This window comes from Capsella rubella, unplaced genomic scaffold (assembly GCF_000375325.1).
Source record: "Capsella rubella cultivar Monte Gargano unplaced genomic scaffold, Caprub1_0 scaffold_1, whole genome shotgun sequence".
Classification (NCBI taxonomy): domain Eukaryota; kingdom Viridiplantae; phylum Streptophyta; class Magnoliopsida; order Brassicales; family Brassicaceae; genus Capsella; species Capsella rubella.
The window spans coordinates 10,936,061-10,955,773 of NW_006238923.1; the positions used below are offsets into that span (position 1 = coordinate 10,936,061).

The 19,713-nt window shown below is 31.1% G+C and overlaps 2 protein-coding genes across 3 annotated transcripts; one reads left to right on the forward strand and one right to left on the reverse strand.

The window, feature by feature from the left end:
• Positions 1 to 2,484: 2,484 nt before the first annotated feature.
• On the reverse strand, positions 2,485 to 4,253 carry LOC17897741 (NHS-like protein 1). Of its 2 annotated transcripts, none has more exons than XM_006306351.2 (2): positions 3,414 to 4,253; positions 2,485 to 3,033 (listed from the first exon to the last, which is right to left on the reverse strand). In XM_006306351.2, exons 1-2 carry the CDS (start codon positions 4,197 to 4,199, stop codon positions 2,608 to 2,610), a joined length of 1,212 nt encoding a protein of 403 aa, XP_006306413.1. In that variant the 5' UTR covers positions 4,200 to 4,253; the 3' UTR covers positions 2,485 to 2,607. The 2 variants fall into 2 exon arrangements, with proteins under 2 accessions (XP_006306413.1, XP_023632634.1); XM_023776866.1 differs by having other exon boundaries at positions 2,485 to 3,036.
• Positions 4,254 to 18,118: 13,865 nt separating this feature from the next.
• Positions 18,119 to 19,577, forward strand: LOC17897076 (LOB domain-containing protein 4). Its single transcript, XM_006305653.2, has 2 exons — positions 18,119 to 18,406; positions 18,803 to 19,577. Exons 1-2 carry the CDS (start codon positions 18,227 to 18,229, stop codon positions 19,142 to 19,144), a joined length of 522 nt encoding a protein of 173 aa, XP_006305715.1. The 5' UTR covers positions 18,119 to 18,226; the 3' UTR covers positions 19,145 to 19,577.
• The last annotated feature ends 136 nt before the right edge of the window (positions 19,578 to 19,713 follow it).

Below are 19,713 nucleotides of genomic sequence, written 5' to 3' on the forward strand. Positions count from 1 at the left end.
TGGATTGAATACTGCAGTGTCACATGAAGTGTGTATTCGTATGTCGACATCATTTGAGTTTCTCTCCTTTTTATTATTATTAGGATAATGTACGGATACAAACAACGGTATGTGACTGATTGTGTATTTTTTTTTAGTCCTGTTTTACTTTATTTTCTTTTGTTTCTTTAAGAACAAAACAATAGTGTCTCTTTTAAATTCTTGTCAAAAAAAACAACAGTGTTCTCTTATTAAGAAAAACGAATTGTTTGAGGAAAAAAAAAAGAAAAACGAATTGTCAAAACCATGCAATGTAACGTTATTGAATCTCAATGGTGATCATAATATCCACATTCTTGTAAATGTTATAATCCATCCGTTACATTATAATTATCGTTTAAGGTTTTCTCGCTCATATTTATAATATATCAAATTTTTATTTATATCCCTAATTAATCCACTAAACAATTTCACTATTGGGTATAAACATAAAAATAGTAGGGTTGAAACTATTTTTTTTATTTAAAATCTGCATCAAGAATCGAAAGCAAGTACTAATTTTAATCGATCAGACTTGAAACACACATTTAACTATTTAGAAATCCACGAATAAAATGTCAGAACCAAGTTAATCAGTGTAAAACACATACACATCAAACTCATATAATCTAAGAAAATGGTTTTGTCTGTATTATCACACCAGTCTTAAGTAAACCAATTCTAATCACACGAATAGATTTTTATAGATATGATATTTCAGGTACAATTTGGTGTGTCATAAGTTAACATAGCGCACCAGTCACTATCTGAAAATGTTTTTATTTACTTCTATTTTGTAATTTTATTATTGTCATTATTTCAAACACAGCTCACTTTCTCTGTAGAAAAGCTGCATCTGAAGAGGGTGTGTGGGGAAGAAAAAAGAGAAGCACTTTTTGGCCATAGAGTACAAACACTATATACATCACATTTACATACTTCACTACTCTCTCTTTTTTTCTTTCTTCTTCTTCTAAAATAAAACATTTATATTTTTATCACATTTGTAATATTGCTTAGTGCTTACCAAATTGGCCCATAGTGATTTATTGTTGTGACCCCTCATGGGTTCCTCTTATTTCCCTTTTTTCACTAGCAAATAAAATATATATGAACTATCGTGTTCATAAGATGGACCTTACGTGTGTTTATAGGATCTGCATTGACTATACTCTATACTCTATTATCTATATGAAGCATGGTTATTCAAGTTCAACTTAGCCAGAGTAGTTTCCACTTTCCTTAGCTACATTCTTAGCTATAGATGTTGAATTTCGAATTGAAACGTGGCCTTAAGTATTTCTACCTACACCCACCAAGCTAGGATTGTTGACTAGCTATAGGGTTTTTAAAGTACGTGTGAGTTGTGTTGTGTCTACCCCGTTGTTACTTTATAATGCTATGGGACGGTTTCTCTATTTGTATATTTAGAGTTTGCAAAAATGCAGGTTTTGTGAAAATGTATGTAGTATGTCGAGAGAGACTAACTCACATTCATGGAGAACTCATAAAACTTGATTTTAGTTTACTTCGTTATTGATTTCTATTCAGACAGAAACATTCAAAAATATCAACTATGAGATATATAGTAATGTTTTACTATGATCTACTAGTTCTATTATCGGCTTAAACAGAATGGTTTAACCTTAAATTTGTAGGAGGTTCCGCCTAATCCAAAAACATTTGAGCTACACTATTCTTACACATTTATAACTACACCATCTTAAAACTTTGATAAACGATAAGAAAAATCTAGAAGCTAAAAAGAATTAGAAGGTTTTGTTGTTTTGTTTTTATGTTTTTTGTCACTAAGCTTTTTGAGATGCATTGAAGAGAAAGAGAGAGAGAGAGAAGAATGAGAATGGGGAACCAATAATACTGAATAGAATGGCCTCCACACTCTTCCCCTTCCTTTGACTGCTCTCTCTGCCCCCTTTGACCACTTTCTCTCTCACTTCAATGCTTCCCTACGCTCTTCTCTCTGCCTCGTTCATCTCACGCGATCCCCAATTCATATAAAGTTTCACATCTCCTTTAATTGCATGATTATGTCCATGATTAGCTACGTCCTTCTTTGGTTACACCAATGCTAATTGAGTGGCATTACATTTACGTGTATCCGTTAAGGCTAGCTTAGCTCCATATGTTCTTGAACTTTAATCCCAAACAGTCTAACTCAAGAATCTCTCTAATACGTATATAATGTATTTTGTAATCATATGGTTCTTTAGTATTCTTACATATGTCAAGAAAGCATACATACACATAAGTTAACTACATAATAAGTAACGAAGGATACAGTTTTGACCTAATACATTCATTATCAATAAGAAATCGAACCGAAACATTTTTAGTATATATATCCTTGTGATATTGAGTCCGCAGCTTAATTACCATGTACATTAAACATCACATTTCAATTAATAAATAATATTGCATGGGTTTACTTATAAAAACATTTGAGAGTGACAAAAAAATATATGAAAAACTTTCAATATCAATTTATGTACTCCGATCATCACTCTCCACGATTTTAATCACTTCCCTAATCAAATTAATTACTACATAATAAATGATTATTCAAGTTGATTACGGTGGACCTCCTTGATGCTGATTACTATGGCGACCAGAAGAAGAAGAAGAAGCTAAGGCGAAAATGGAGCTGGCTAACTTATTAATAGCTTCAACTAATCCATTCATGCCTTCTCTGTTCATCTCAACATTAGACTCTTCGATCTTTAGTCTCCTCTCTTGTACGCTCATCACTTCTTTATGTCTACGATCTTGTCTCTCCTCACTCTCCCTAATCGCGTTTGCGATCATAGTCACACTTCTTGATAACGCTACCGCCACTGTCGTCTCTTCATCTCTCTTACTGCGTCTAGCCTCCTCCTCCTCCGCTTCTACACTACCACCGCCACTAGGACCGGCTGTTGTGGTCGGCATTGTTCTCCTTCTCTTCGCCGGAGATGTGTCTGAATACTCACTTGTATCAGAATCTGAGCTACTATTACCCTTCTTCCAAAAAGTTATTAAAACATAATCCCAAACCAAATTACTTGTTAATACAAATTCAAGACAATATAATGTGTATCCAATATATATATAGTCCAAACTTAATATCAAAAAAATAACAAGACATTAGTAATTTTATGTTCTTAATTAAGAGTTGTATCAAACAAAAGAATATAACAATAGCTTAATACATCAAAAAAGTTAAAAATTGTATATTATTTTCATGGTTTAATCAGACTAATTAAATGACATAAATTACAATGTGGGTGTTTCTTTAAATGTCAGATTCTTTTATTATTATTATTAATATTCTCAAATAATAAAAACTAAACTTAGAGCAAATGCAAGAAGTTAAGAAGAGAGAGAAAGAAGGTACCTACTGTGGGCAGTATTTGCTGAGCATGAAAAGAAGGCGGTGGAGGCGGTGGCAGCAGTAGTGGTCGTGGCGGTAAAGGCTGCGGCGGCGGATGTGGTTGAGACGGTGGCGGAGGAAGAGATACTACAACAGGAGGAGGCTGAATGATTTGATGTACTTTTGGAACAACGAATCCTAAACCTTGTTGTAACACTTTCTGTAACTGTCCACCGCCGGAACCGTTTCCACTTCCAATAGCAGCCGCAGCAGCCGCAACTGCAGCGGTCACGGCGGTGGAAGAAGGCAGCGACGTTTTACTCTCAACCACTTCGAACAAAGCTTGGTAAGTCTGAGGCAACATATTACTCGGCAAGTTTCTCTCTTTCCTCTCACTCTTCTCCATCTTCCAGTAAGACGGCGCCGTCTCCCCACCGGCGGCAGCTGAAGATGACGACGACTCTCCGGCGGCAGCGGAGAAAGACGATTCTACCCTTCTTCTCTCGTACTCTCTAACCTTTTTGTAGTCTCTCATGAGATTATCCCATTTGTCATTGCACTGATTCTGACTCCTCATACAACCTTTTCTCCAGCAGTAGTCTTCTATCCACTTCCACCGTAGCTCGGCGGGTTTATTACTACTACTACTACGGCTGTCTTGTTGTTGCTCCGGCGGTGGAAGGCCGATGGACCGCCGCATCCGCCTCTCATCATCCATCTTCTTGGCTTCAATGAGAATCATAGTCTCATTTAGAGTCCAATTACCTTTTCTGTACTCTCTCATCATAACCAACCCACCACTTTGGTCAGCCATGTTTTCTTGAAATAATCTTGAGAAATCAAGAACTAGAGAGAGAGAGAGAGAGAGGCTTTTGGTAGGTGTTGGAGAAAGGGGAGAAGAAAGGGATTGTGTTGAGGTGGGGATAGGTGTAGTAGTGTTATGTGTGTTTTAAGTTTTGGGGGAGAGTTTGGTTATTATTATTATTTGTTTATATGTTTTTTTTCTTTCTTTCATGTGGGTGTGTGATTGAGAAGACTGGTCAAAATCTTTTTGTTGTAGTACTAAGATTGTCACCAAGTGCAATAGAAAGGACAAGTATTGCAATATTGGGAGCCAAGTGAAAAAGAAAACTTAAGTAGTGTAAGTGTAACCCATTCATTCATTAACTTTTTTTTTGTTTTGTTTTGGCAACATTCATTCATTAATTTATTAAATTGACCATTTTCTCTTCCTTTTTTTTTATATATATATGAAAACTTCATTCATTCATTTATTCATGTCTCTCTTTATTTCTTTGGGGACAGGAAATCTTAGGTGAATCTAGCATTTCTAATTATGTACACAATTTCAAATAGGTGGAGTAAATGGGTCAATGTTTCATAAAATCTTTTTCCCTATTTTTTCATAAATTATTCCATGGTACAAAAATGTGTTTCATTTAGATAGCCAAATTAAAAAAATAGTAACTAATTGTTACTTTTTTTACTAATTAACAAAAAAATTAGTAAAAAATAGTATGATCTATCCACTTTTATCCTTGTTGTTAGGTTTTCAAATCACCATTGCTATTAGATACTATCAATTGTGTATGTATTGAAAGGTGAGTAGACGACCGAGCTAGACGTATAAATACGACAAAAAAATGTGAAGAAACCACACAAATGAGAACAATGCGATTCGACATTTTTAAGTAGTTTAGGACCACAAATATTTTTCATAAACGGGTCTTATTCATCAACAAGGGCAAATGCATGAGTGATGTATCTGTTTTTCAATCTTATAAGAAATTGGTAGATTTTGGAGGCATCCTATGTAGATCTCATTTCCATTTTAATAAAACAAATAAAGGGATTTATATAGTTTTTTCAAACTTCGAAAAGCTATTGGCTTTGTTTGTATGATTGCTTCTCATACTTTCTTTTTCAAAAAGGGATTTGATTTACGAATCTCTAATTCATATGCACGAGCTATAATTAAGTAGAATAATTACTTTTTCTAATTGCTTTTGCCTTCCGGCTTCAACACTTGAACCTTATTCATGCGCATATATGTTCGTATAATACGTGAATGCTAGTTTTCTCTTAGTTACAGCAGGGTCTATATTTCGTGTCATAATATAAAGCAGGGTATAATATATTTCTTGTCATAGGGTTTCTTACGCCAAAAATGTTAAGAACATGCAAAAAAAGATCATGAATTAAAAGTTAAAATTAAAGTTATTTATTAAATTATTAAACCCTCATTTTGTCTGCTCCAAATATATAAACATATATAGATAATCATTAGCGTACATTACGTAAGTTGCATTGCATGGCGATGGGAATTATTGCATCTCATATGGAAAACAGAAACCGTTCATCATTGTCTGCAAGCTAAGACATAAATTAATCAAAGCTCCCACGGTATACAAATTTACGACAGAGAGTTGCATCGCATGCAAAGTCTTTTAGAAAAGGCGCAAAACAAATTATTTACTATAGGATTTGCACTAGTGGATATACGAAGTTAAATGAACGACCCAAGAATACATATGGCTATTTTGTTTTTCTTCTATGAAAAGTGTGCGTGTTATACAAATATATACAAATTTTATAACTATAGTTTCAAAGCAAATAAAAGTCAATGATTGACCTATAAAGTGAATATAAGAAATATGAAAGTAGGATAATGAAATTAATTAAGTAATAAAAAGGATCTATCGAAACTTGCATGGAGGGAGTGGATTGAATCATATGTATTTCTGCATGCATGGATCGCGAAAGCTTTTTTGTTGTTGTTGTAAAGATCATATCTCTATCACCCTCCAAAGTTGATTTGCTTTAAATATATAAATAAACCAAATCTAGTATCAAAAGCATACATGAATTAATAACCAGACCGACGTTACATGTTTACACGACCTTTAACAATCATTATAATGTCGAAGTCTATGTTTCTCTCTCTTCTTATTTAGATTTGTTTTGACGGTTGACATGCATGCCACTATAATTAGTCACGTCAAAAACAATGAAACCCTAAGGTAAAAGTGAATCCTTCAAAAGTTTTAAAATGAATACTTTTTTTTGTCATGATATGATCAAGCTACTGATAATTTTTGCTCTTGTTAAAATATTACTTCAAAGCTATGAAATCGAAATCGATCGAATGCAAAAAATAGCATATTTGCAATGAATTGATGGTTCCTATGGTCACGACTCAGGTCAGGACCGTACATGTACAGTATAATATGCATAGATAAATTATATATAACGAAAACTTAAAACAGGTAACTAATAGAAACTAATTAGTTTGCATGTTTGCTTTGTAATGTTACAACAATATTGCTATAAAAAGACGTTGTACAATCAACTATTCTGAAAAAATGGAAAGAACAAGAGTGAAAAAAAATTGAAAGAATGAATGAAATAGTTGAACAAACAAATAGAATGAATGCAAGATTGCTAATCCAAAAGATATAAGCATTGTGTTTTCTACATTTCATAGAATTAATTAAGAGATTTTTTTTTGTTTTTCTAGCTAGATTAAAGATCTCTCAGAAATTCTAATAATTTGAAATAGTAAAGATAAAACTGAGATATGCTGCTATAATTTTTTTCATATCCTTTTCGCAATTTGAAGTGGGTGGAGACTGGAGAAGACAATGGTATCGTTTTGATTCTTCTTTCTAGCCAAATTAAAATTAAAAATAAAAGAAAGAAATAAAAATAAAATAAAAAACAAAAAGTCCATTTCGTCCTTTAAGACAGGACACTGAAAAGCCTGCGTCGCCACGTCAGCGTCTCCTTTTCTCTAGTAATTTAATAGTGTGCCAGCTAGGACCCCCCCCAAGTATTCTCTTTGACCAATCACTTTTCTAAGATTTCGCAATAACACATTATTAATTATTTCACAACTATATAACTTTTTTTTTTTACTTTTGGTTTCTAGTTTTTTTTTTTTTTTAAACTTTTTAAGTCAACTGATATTATCAAAATAAAAGCTGAAAATATGTTATTTTTAGAATATTTTCTGGCTATCAAAAATAGTCAAAAAGAAAATTAAGAAAACAGTCATGCAATTTTAATAAAGATTTTTAAGTATTTTTTTATTTGGAAATTATTGGAAAACAATATAATTTTCTGCGTAGTATACTATTTTCTCTTATTAGTTGTCACAACGTTATTTACTTAGTAAATGAAAACTAGTGTTCATGATTTGCTTACACACAAAAATAGAGATGATTTGCTTACACTACATTAATTTTGTTTTTTTTTAATAAGTGTTGTGAAAAGAGAAATTACAGTTTATTTGATTAACCAATTAAAAATTAAATATATAAATGGAACTAAAGACAAATATGATCGAAAGGAACCGGATTGTATTGATTTGATCGGATATGAATACATGAGAAATGTCACCTAAGGACAAGGACGAATGATATTATGTTACAACGTGTATAATAGTCACAAGATGGTAATGGGCCGTAAGTCAATGGGGTTGGTTTTGACAAGCCCAGCACCAACCAAATCATATTTTTTTTTCACCAATTTGAACCGAAACCAAAATATATCTACACTTCCCAATCAAATTATTTTCTACAATGCTCTCATTTCAAATTACACAGTATGCTATTTTTTTCAATCAATTTTCTCTTGTCAAAATTGTTTAAAACTTTGTTAGCAATTTTTTTTTTCTTATTTGACTTTCTAGTGATATCTACATTACATTAATACAAACACAAGAACAGATCTAGGCAAGTCTTTATTCAATGTTTTATTTTCAGTTTACAAAGGAGTCACAACTCCTAACACACTTCGAAGCACAAAGCAGAAAAGGAAACATGGGTTTTGTCCTAAGAGATAGGAACATAAAGCCATTGTATTATTTGCAAAACAAAACAGTAAATAAATTGGTAAAGAAGACTTAATTAGTCATCATATGACTTAACCAGTATTGCTTGTTGGCCTTTCACATCTCCACTGATGCTTCTTCATCTCCTTCGACTTCAACTTTAGTACCCTCATCACCTTCGAGGCTCAAATCCTTCAAGTGTAACACCTCCTCCATCTTTGATTGTTACACTAACTGAGTAATAATATTTTATATCTCCATCAGGTTGAGTGATCCCTAAATTATCACTCGTACCATGTATCTGGATTGAATTTACATATACATGTATACCGATATTTATTTTATCCTTCCTTGTAACGATTTCAGAATCTGCCACACTAGAACTCAAACCAACATTGTCATTAAGAGAGATGATCTGATTCGGCCAGGTGTACTTCAGACGATATCCTTTAGAAACTGCTGAATCCTCTACATTGATCTCCGAATATACATCAGAAGTTATATAATCATTGATTTCTTTAGTTTCTCCATAAGCAATAGCCCACCCTTCACCACCAGACGTCGTGTACATTTGTACAGGCTTCGTAGAGTTATTATGGACCTTCTGTATATATGGAGGCATATTATATAGTATATAGAAAGAAAGATTTTCAAAATATTTTGATGTGAGTATGTAATGAAGGAAACCATCTTCTTATATATAGATTTCTCGTTGTGATCTTAACGGCTCACACTAGCTCTTTTCTAATATCCAACGGATAAAATCATGGGACAAATATGAACGATCGAGGAGGTAGTATTATCATAGACGCAATTATGTCCAACGGCTACGTTATTTAAGTGTTTCATTATAATAAAATATTAAAATGCTTACACAACATAAATTTAATAGTTTAACTAATCACATCGTCCAAATGTTCAATGCATCTATTCATCATTTCATTTAATTACATATTAATTAAAAAAAAAAACAGAAAATTTCTATATATAGCTTCCCTTTCTAAGGAGCCGTAATCCAACAATCCCAATTAACTTACATACTATACTTTTTTAATTAATTATAATTATTAAGAAAGACCCGGCTTACAAATTATGTTTATTAAAAAGCACTTAACCTTACGAATAATATTCTATATTAGAATGATCTACCTTATGAATAAATATTCTATATAGAAAGACCCAACTCACAAACTCTACTTATTTTTATATTAATTATAATTATAAAGAATGACCTAATATAACTTGCAAATTATGTTTATTAAGAATAATTTGACCCAACTTACAAATAATGCTTGTTAAAAAGATAAACCTACAAATAATATTCTATGTAGAATGAACTAACTTATGAATATACCCATAAATTATTTTTAGTAGGTTTTAAAAAAGTAAAAACGTTTATTAAGAAAGAGACCCATGCATGAGTCGGTTTTATAAGATGGTCTACGCCAAGCCAAATTCAAATTATTTTCATTTAATCATACGTATCTCTCAAAGGTTTGATTTCTTCAGGTACGTAGGGAGACAAAAATATTAAAAGTTTAACTGACTTATTCAATTTAATTTTTAATATTATTGTTTTCCTACTATTGATTATTATGTGTTGAGTATATCTAATACATAAGTTATTAAAAATTGGACCGTCTTTAAGAGGATAAATGAGTATATGAAAATGAAACGACTTTGCAAAAAACTATGTATAAATACTTATAAGTTGGGTCATTCTTAAATCTTAATAATAATTTATTTTTATTGACAAGTAATTTCTAGGCATTCTGATTTTAAAAGATACTTTGTACGTAAGTTGGGTTATTCTTAATAAAAATAATTTGTAAGTGGGCCTTTCTATATGAAGTATTGTTTTGTAAACATAATTTGTAACTTGAGTCACTCGTGATGACCATTTCCCTGGGGAGGAAATACATTTTTGTCTTGCTTAGAAGTCATGTGAGTGAAGCGACGACCATCCAAGGCATAATCTTTACTACGAATCGATGAAACGATCAGGAAGTTACAAAACCAAGAAATCAAATTAAAAAAGTGTGATACCCCCTCGGCCCATTTGCTCCAAGATGTGGCCAAAACTAATATTTTTGCTTTACCAAAGTATAAACAAGTAAACTGATGATTGTTAGATGACATCAATCAATTGTGTAAAACTGATTTCGCTTGTCTATTCAACTATACTAAATTCAATAATATCGGTTTAGTTAAACATTGGTTTGGGCTGGTTTAATCTGGTTTTGTGTTCCTACTGTTGAGAGAAACTCACGCTTTTTTATGTACTATAGGGTTAATTAGATGATGTACATATATATATATAGCTTTGTCTCTTCCTCTTTCAAACCTTAACGGCTCAATTTGTAAATGGAAGATAGACGACGACTGAGCCAAGATGTAGTAGACTCACGAGTGAATCTTTGGCGAAACATTAGTCTTCTTCTTCCATGATTCTATCTTCCTCAACTCTTTTTGTTTCATTTTATAAATTGATGGTTTATATATTATGTTTCACTTGGTATATATATAATGTATTATTTTTTTATAATCATGTTAAATGGAAAAGAAACAAATCAAAGATGATTTATTGTTCGTTTTCAAATTTTGTTATTAACCTGGAAAAGCAAAACATTAATGTATATACAATAATAATTGAAAATTCAAATATTTATATGGTAATTCTTACTACTGCCCCATTGAAATTGGACATTAGGTCCCCAAATGTTGGGCATGCCTTTATATGTTTTTACTTTTAATGACCAAAAAGTGTGATAAACCATCATGGGTCCCAAACTTCCTTAAACAAAATAATCATACAAATATATATGTTGTCAATTTTTTAGTAAACGAAATTTATGAATACATTATAAATTAATACCATTTAACTAAAGTCTTGGTCGATGAATGAAGTTATACCAAAAAAAAAAAAAAACGAAGTCACTTATTGTGTAATTTGTGATTCTTTTCAATAATAAAGATTGTAAAAATTACGATCAAGTAAGTACGACCAAATATGAACAAATTAATCGACTTAGCTTGTCGCATAATGTATATATGCGGCATAAAGTAATACGTATATGTATATGGCTACTACGCTCTACACTCGTCATCGAAAGATAGGTATATACATTTCTTCGCCTTCAAGTAATAAAAGCATCATATAATACTTATTTCTGATTACAAAATTAGATATGTAATTATGGTGTCATAATTACATGGACTCAACTTAACAAGTATGAGTGCGAGTCTACGTACGACGTATGATAAAAATGGTGGTATCCTGTATTAATTTTAGAAATGCATACAGTAAAAAAAAAGTAGTAAAATATATGAATTATGTTCTACGGATGAACGGTAACACAATGATTAATTAAAAGATCTCTTGTATAATTACTTAGGTTTAATATGTATAGTGTTATGGCATGGCACCAATAACAAATAAAAACCTTTGACCAATGAGATTAACTTTGCTTTAAGATAGTTAATTAAACTCGACAAGACGTGAAAGTAAAGAAGGATGTGTACATGCATTGTCGTCGATCTTATCGTATCTTCTTTATTTTCTTGCTCAAAGATTACAACATATTTGTCGGCTCGACCACAATAATTTCCTCAGATAAAAAAACTAATATTTTCTTTGTATTTCTATGAATCCCAATGATTTACATTGTTTTAATATAAATGATTTGGTAAAATTGACTTTAGTTTAAGTATCCGATTATATAGAAATTCACACAACAACAAATATTTGTTTCATGATTGCAAATATATTATACGTATATCTATATACCAACTCTTTTTACCTTAATATTCATTTGTACTTTCTATATTGTTTGGATATCGTAGTAATGTGAAGAGTTAATTCTATCACTGAAATACAATTATATATATCTGTGAAAAGTGAAAACTAAGAATTTTTAAAAATTTCATCACAACTATTTTCGAGCAATTATTAATAAATGCTATTATAAAACGATTTTAATGTAAAGTATTTGTGGTGTAATAAAAGATAAATTAATGTTTTTTTTAAATAGCCACTTAGTCAAACTGATCACTGAGGTAATCTTTTTTTAAATTGGATTTACATTTTAAAGATAATAATTAAAATTTTAATGTCTCTTGTTGGTATTCTTTCCTATTTCTTATAATATTTGTTATCATTCCTAAATTATTTTCAGTAATATTTTTATTTACATAGTGGAGTATCTTATCTATAATATTTTTAGTACGCTGACCTAATCATTGAGGTAATTACTTTATTGAATTGGGCTTATGTTGAAAAACTCAGAGGCTCTGAATGGTAAACATACCGCAATATAAAACCGCACCGCAACAGTGCTGTAACAGTGTCAAAATATCTGCATATACATATATATCTATGTATTTTCGTTACTATTTGAACCGCACCGCACTTCTCCCGTAATGAAAAACGCAATTACCATTTCGTTACTATTTGAACCGCACCGCACTTCTCCCGTAATGAAAAACGCAGTTACCATTCGGAGCCAAAGTTTGATAATTTCATTTTCATTATTTTTGATATATATTTTTGCACATTATACTTAAACGACAAGGCACTAAACTCTCCATGATGTAACCCTCCAACAATTATGTTTCCAAATTCCCCATTGCGGTCACCAAAAGCTAACTTTTCTTCTTCTATTTTTCTCAATACTGAAAAGAGGAAAAACAAAACTTCCAAAAGATTCCACTTCCCTTCAAAAATATTTCGAAATATAAGAAAATAAAAAGTAGATGGTGTTGAAGATTTAGGGTTTTTTTGACTTGGATAGAATATTAATTCTATGATATATATAAATATAAATTAACCAAAATAATGACATATAGAGTTTTAACTCTACAATGTAAGAAAAGAGTTTGTTACGAACAATTTTTTTTGAAAAACATACATCGTTCTAAACGAAGTTATTAGTTGAATCACATCTAGCTTGACCTAAAACCTTACAAATTGGTGCTTTAAACATGATTGTTTATTCGACCCATACAAAAACATATTGTTTATTAAAAATATTAGGACATTAATCTTACTATATTGTGGAGTAGTGGTTGAGTTTAACTTTCTTGACTACAAAGAAAACATTTTGCTAAATGTAGATTTTTTTTTGTTTTCCAAAAAAAGTAAACTAAACCGGCCATTTAAGTCTTAGGTGTACATTTTTTTGGCGAAAGATCAAACAAACATTGCCAAAGCAACCACGCAACCTTCGCCACTATGTTGTCTAAATTTAATATACTCTTTAATATATAGGACTCTAATTAGATTAATTTGAGTTTCAGTTCAGGACAAAAACATCGAAAATTACTTTGTTCGAGCTTGAATTTTTGTATGTTTCTATGAAATATGAACCCATGATATGAAAGATCATTGATGTAAAAGCCTTGGGGGAGAGAATGGGGTGTCTTAAGTGTCACGAAGCCCACTTAAAGTACGATACCAATATTTTACAATCGTTATTTCTCTATTACATGTATCTCAGTGAGTCAATACCAATAAGTATCACGAGCCTCCAAAAAGTGTTGAACGCGAAAGATTAATGAACAAAAAAATGTCTTGCATAATAGTGTTTACGTGATATTTTCTTTATTTACGTTCACACAAAAAAATAAAAATAAATCAGCCACAACATATATGCATATTTATTTGATCGTTTTAGCTTATTTATTGTAGGATTTAGAATAACATATTTAATCGTTTTATTAGCTTCTTTATTTTCAAAATCTGTTGATTGTACGTGCGAATCATATATCTCAAGCTTGTTGCACCAAGAATCGTAACTATAAACTGATAAAAGAGACCGAGACGATGCAAAACCAGAAAGCAAAAAGTGAAAGTTTGATTAAGACTAGAAAAGAAACAAAACTAATTATAAGATATATGTATCCAAATATTTATTTGTTAGATATTTTTCTTTAAAACCTAAAATGTGAGCGTTAATGCTGTCGACGAAAATTTCATTGCGAAGTAGGGACCATAATGATATGGAAGTGATCTTCTCTGCTTCATTAATCTCTATTTTTAAAAAAAAAAAACATCCATGACCAATTCTTTCCAATCTATTTTATTTTTATAATTTTTTTTTTCGTTAATTTATTTATATAAATTTCCATCAACCGAAAGAGCTTTTTCTTTTGGAATTTGCTTTACTTCTTTTTCATGCTCTTTCAACCGTCAAAGTAACGTCTCTCGTCTCTAGTCTCTACTCTCTACTCTCTACTCTCTAGTCTCTTTGTCCACTTCAATTAACAGTCTTCTTTTGTAGTATCTTTTCTCTTTTCTATTTTTTTTTAACCTCTTTGCCTTGAGGAACAAAAATCTTGAAATACAATCTTAAAGATATGTTCTAGTCTTAAATACAATCTTAAAGATATGTTCTAGTCTTCTAGATTCAAGTATGTGTAGAGTCTAAAACATTATATTATGATTTTGAATTTTTTGTAAACGCAAATTATGTTCAGTTATATATATGATGAATAATTTTTAATTTGATTTAATAAAAATTTAATTTGATTGATTAAAGGGAAGCTAATGATCAGTCTCATGCTGAATACTTTGATCATGAAAGAGTTGCTTTTTTGACTATTATGTATAACTACCTTCTTGAAATGATTTAAAACTATTTTAAAAAACGGTTTAGTTAGATATACTATTAACTCTAATCGTTCCTTTTGGTTAAAGGAAATTAGCAAATGAACATTAAGTCATGGAGAGGTTACAAAAGAGAAAGGGATAATAATAATAGGTAATCAATAGGGTTGTTGTAGAGGACATTCTCAATTTTGACAAATGAACTACCACTGATTTCTATAATTACCGCAAGAGAGTTGACCTGTTTGTAATAATAAACACTCATCATGATGTATGTATCTCTATTGCATGAGTAGTTTGCTCTTTGTTGTACATGAGAGATTTCGTAAAAATGACTTATTCATCAAGGACCCGTTGTAATGATCATATGCATTATACTCTTCTCTTACGTATAGCTACCCAATGGTTGCCAAGAAAATATTAAAAAGTTTGCTTACACATTCAAAATAGGTTTGAAAGATGGTCCATGCATACTCCCTCCGTGTGGAGTGTAGCTATCGACATTGGAGATGAAACAAGACTGAAAATGCAATTTACGTATGTTGTAGAAGGAGGAAAAAAAAAACGTATGTTGTAGAATAAGGATTTTAAAACTTATAAAACAATAAGTGATCTACCATTTTATTGTATGTATATGGTTATAGTCTTATAGAATAACATATATCGTGGATTCGAAATCTGAAAAAGTCACGTATGTTGCAAAATTAAGATATGTTAAATCATATATTTGTCTATTTGTAGATTGTTGAACATGGAAGGTATGAATAGTTAAAAGTAAATCATTGTTTAATAACAGTTTCAAAGAAAACGAGTAGCTAGCTACCTGCCGATGCAATTTTTGTTTTTCCAATTACAGACAAATCAAAGATTTGGGATTGGAGAGGAAGAGATCTATTGAAACCGACACATTCGGTCCAAAACATCTCATTTTATAAATAATATGAGTTAAACGAAATTAGTAAAATACATAAATCAAGCTTTTAGGTCTGATCACTGTTCCTATACGTCTGTGATCATAAAGCATGGAGTGAAAATCTTTAAATTTATACAAAAAAAAAGACTAATTGAATTCATAGTGAACTTTTAATTTTGTCGATAACCAATAAGAATGATGGAAAAGAGCAAACTAAAGCTACATATATATTTACATAAGTGGTTATTGAAAGAGTCGACTGTTGAAGTTTGTCGGAAAGACACTCCACCATAATAATATAATCTAAAATAAAAATTATAAATCTTATCACTAGTGGAAACTGTCGAGTGTGTGTAGTGTAGTGTAGTTCCTTCTCTTTTTTTTTTCTTTTTTGTTTTCTTTCTAATAAAACAATATTATCTTTCTAAATTCTTACAAAAATATTTTGGATTTTTCTTTTCTTTTTCTTCTTCTAACTTGTTGATCACATGAATTTTTGGTGTCTTCTATAGCCATTTCAATGCAAAAATGTTAACGAAGACTATAATATAAAATGCTCCGAGAGCAAAGTCTAGAAACGAATATATTTATAAACAATAAACCCAAAGTTTAGGTTTCATACTCAGTTCATATGTACAATACAATTCCTAAATGTTGTCTACAATTCAACGTTCTTGATTTTGATCAGGCTATAGAGAGATTTGTTATCGAAACGAAAGCTGTGGGCGTCTTCTTTTCTAAGTTCTTTTTCCATCTTTTATTTTTGTCTGTTTCTACGAAAATAATAGCGTGCACTGTATTGTTTCTTTCAACTTTGTTTTTTGACTAGTGTGGATGACGAGACATATATTGGTTCTTTGCCCCCATTATATATTTTTGTGTTTATTTTAAGGTTGTTTTTCTCTTTTATAATTAGTGATCTTGTATATAAACAGTAATATATGTTTTACAAGATAAAAAAAATTTGATGGATAACCTTGTTAGATGTAAACATTTAAAGAAAATTTTGATATTGGATTGTGGAATGACAATACTAATTTAGATAAATGAAATATTTTTTAGTTGTTATTAGTTTATAATTTTGTTGATAATTACTCTTAGAAATTTTTTAGTTTATACTAGTTGTTATAGATAGAAAATAAAAATCATTCACGCGTAAAAACAATATCGAAAAGATAACAATAATATATTGCATAACTTTCCTTGCTAATTTGGATATCTATAAAATGCATACAAAAATGTGGCAACAAACTTAAGAAAAAAGAAGACATGATTTATTTTTATATAATTAAAATATAAAAATTTCTTGCTTAATAAGTGTTTCAATACTTATGTACTTTGTGTGGATAAATACTGTTTACATGTTTCAAAATATCAGCACAATTATATTTCTCCATTAAAAACAATAATATATATATATATATCAATAAGTATTGCCTACATTTCTACTTATGTATTGTCAGTGCATACATGCTAACATGCATGTATTGTCTATTCGTATTGCCAAATGTTATGATCAAACTAAATTTTTCGGTAAAGTTGCTCCCAAGAATTCTCAATTTACCCTTCTCCAAGATTTTAAAGCAATGGGAAATAAAAATGTTTATAAAAATGGTAATTTTGATAATATGATTATTCATAAACTGTTGGTTTTTGATTGTGATTTTTTGTTTTGTTTTAATATTCCCATTGCTATGCAAAATTGAAGAGGGACCACGAAGAAAGTTGTGAGAGAATCTCTCAAAAACACAAAAGATAAATAGAAACAATGATTACATGCACAAGCACGAGTCCATAAAATTTCCTTATCCTATACACATCTTTATACACACAAAAGAGATGTAAACTAAACATTCCAAAGAGAAAGAAAAAAACCTCCTTTAGCTACAGCTCTCTACAAAATTATAACCAGAACAAACAAGTTATAATGTTAAAAGAAAGAACTAGGGATTTCAAAACCAGTTGCCATGAATAAGTTTTTATATATCATCTGTAATTTTTTTTATTTCTGAGTTTGTAATTAATTTGGTAAAACTAAAGATAAGAACACTAAGATAAATTAAAATAAAAATAAAATCAAAAGTTAAAAAGGAGATTAAAGACCAATGAGAATAGATAAAAACAAATAGTATTTGGCGCGAAGAAGAAAAAGTGGTCGTGTCACGTGATGTTAATTAGCTTATTAAGACCAGAACACACAAAAAAAAAAAAAAAATCTTTAAGTGTTTTCCAAATCTCTGGGTCCTACTTTCAGATGTGCTGACTTTTGTTTTAATTTTCTTGTCTTAAAATCTTTTCTTTTTTTTCTAAAATTAATTAAATTAAATTCAGTGTTTTTGGCTCACTCTATAAATGTCGACAGATCCATAACACTTCACCCTTAGACCGACCCTTCAATTACTTTTTTTTCTCCTATTGACTGACGATTGAGTTTTTGTTCCAATCTAACGGTCCATCTCACAATCCCAAAGGAGCGGCGTAGCGTAGGAAGAGATGAAAGAAAGTAGTAGCCGGAAGCAAGGAGCGGCGTCACCGTGTGCGGCGTGCAAGCTTTTGCGGCGGCGGTGCGCTCAAGATTGTGTTTTCTCGCCGTATTTCCCGGCCGATGAGCCTCAGAAGTTTGCTAATGTTCATAGAGTGTTTGGTGCTAGCAACGTCAACAAGATGCTTCAGGTTTCTTCTTCTTAAGGAATAGTGTTAAAACTTGCTTAATCGTGTTTTGGGGTTAGGTTAATTAGGATAATTCTTCTTGTTTCTTGTGTTAGATGAGACATTACTATCATTTCCATAACTTTTTATTGACAACTACCACATGGTCCGACCCATTTTTTTATTTATTATAATATGACTAATTATTTGAGGGATTTTAAACACACAATAGTTGCAAATTCTAAGAATTTAAGAATATGTTTAGTGACATATACAATTTGTTAAGCTGATGTAATTTTCAACCACTTTTGTAAGCTGATGAAGTGTTTTAACCACTTTGTTAGATGATAGTATGATGTACATTTCTTAGTTTGCTACTGTAGAATGGAATCTAACAAGAATGTTTTTAATACTCAACAGGAGCTACCGATCCACCAGCGTGGAGATGCGGTGAGCAGCATGGTTTACGAGGCTAATGCAAGAGTGAGGGATCCGGTCTACGGTTGCGTAGGAGCAATTTCATCCCTCCAGCAACAAATCGATGTGTTGCAAGCTCAGCTAGCTCTAGCTCAAGCCGAAGTAGTGCACCTACGAGTGCGTCACTCTACTAGTTTCCAGGGGCATGGATTGTGCCCGGATAGCCCTAGTAGCAGCGGCTCACCGTCTTCTAAGCAAGTGAGTCCACAGGACAACAAGGGCATGTTTAGCCATATGGACATAGTTGATGAAGCCAGTTTGGGAGAGTCTATGTGGTCTTGCTAAGTCAAAATAGCTACTCTCTCTCTCTCTCTCTCTCTACTATCTTTTTAGCTACTGCATTTTCCTAATCTTTTTATGGAAATTTCGGGATTATATATATATATATATATTTAAAAGTAGGCTGTAGGAAAATGAAAATGCTCTGTTTTGATTTACAGAGTGAACTTATTAACATGATATATAGATACATATATAAAAATACTAAAGTATATTTATATTATTATATCTCTCTCTCTCTCTCTCTCTTTTTATATGAGTATTTGTAATTTTCTATTTCGGGGGTTATTTTGGGATTTGGTGTACGTGTAGGACTCTGGACCATGATCTTCGAGGGTTATTATGGTCGTTTCGAACCGAGGAGAGAACTTTGTTATTGACCCTAATGTAAATTTGTTATTTGTGAAATACATATTTATCTATCTCTCTATATGTACAATGCTATACTTGCAATTCAGTGTGTGTGAACATATTGATCCTTTAATACGTTACTAGCTAAGTCTAGCTTAGCATTTAGCACTTAGCACTATCTTCCTTAATTACTTAGGTTAGGACGGCGAAAGAATCAGCTAATT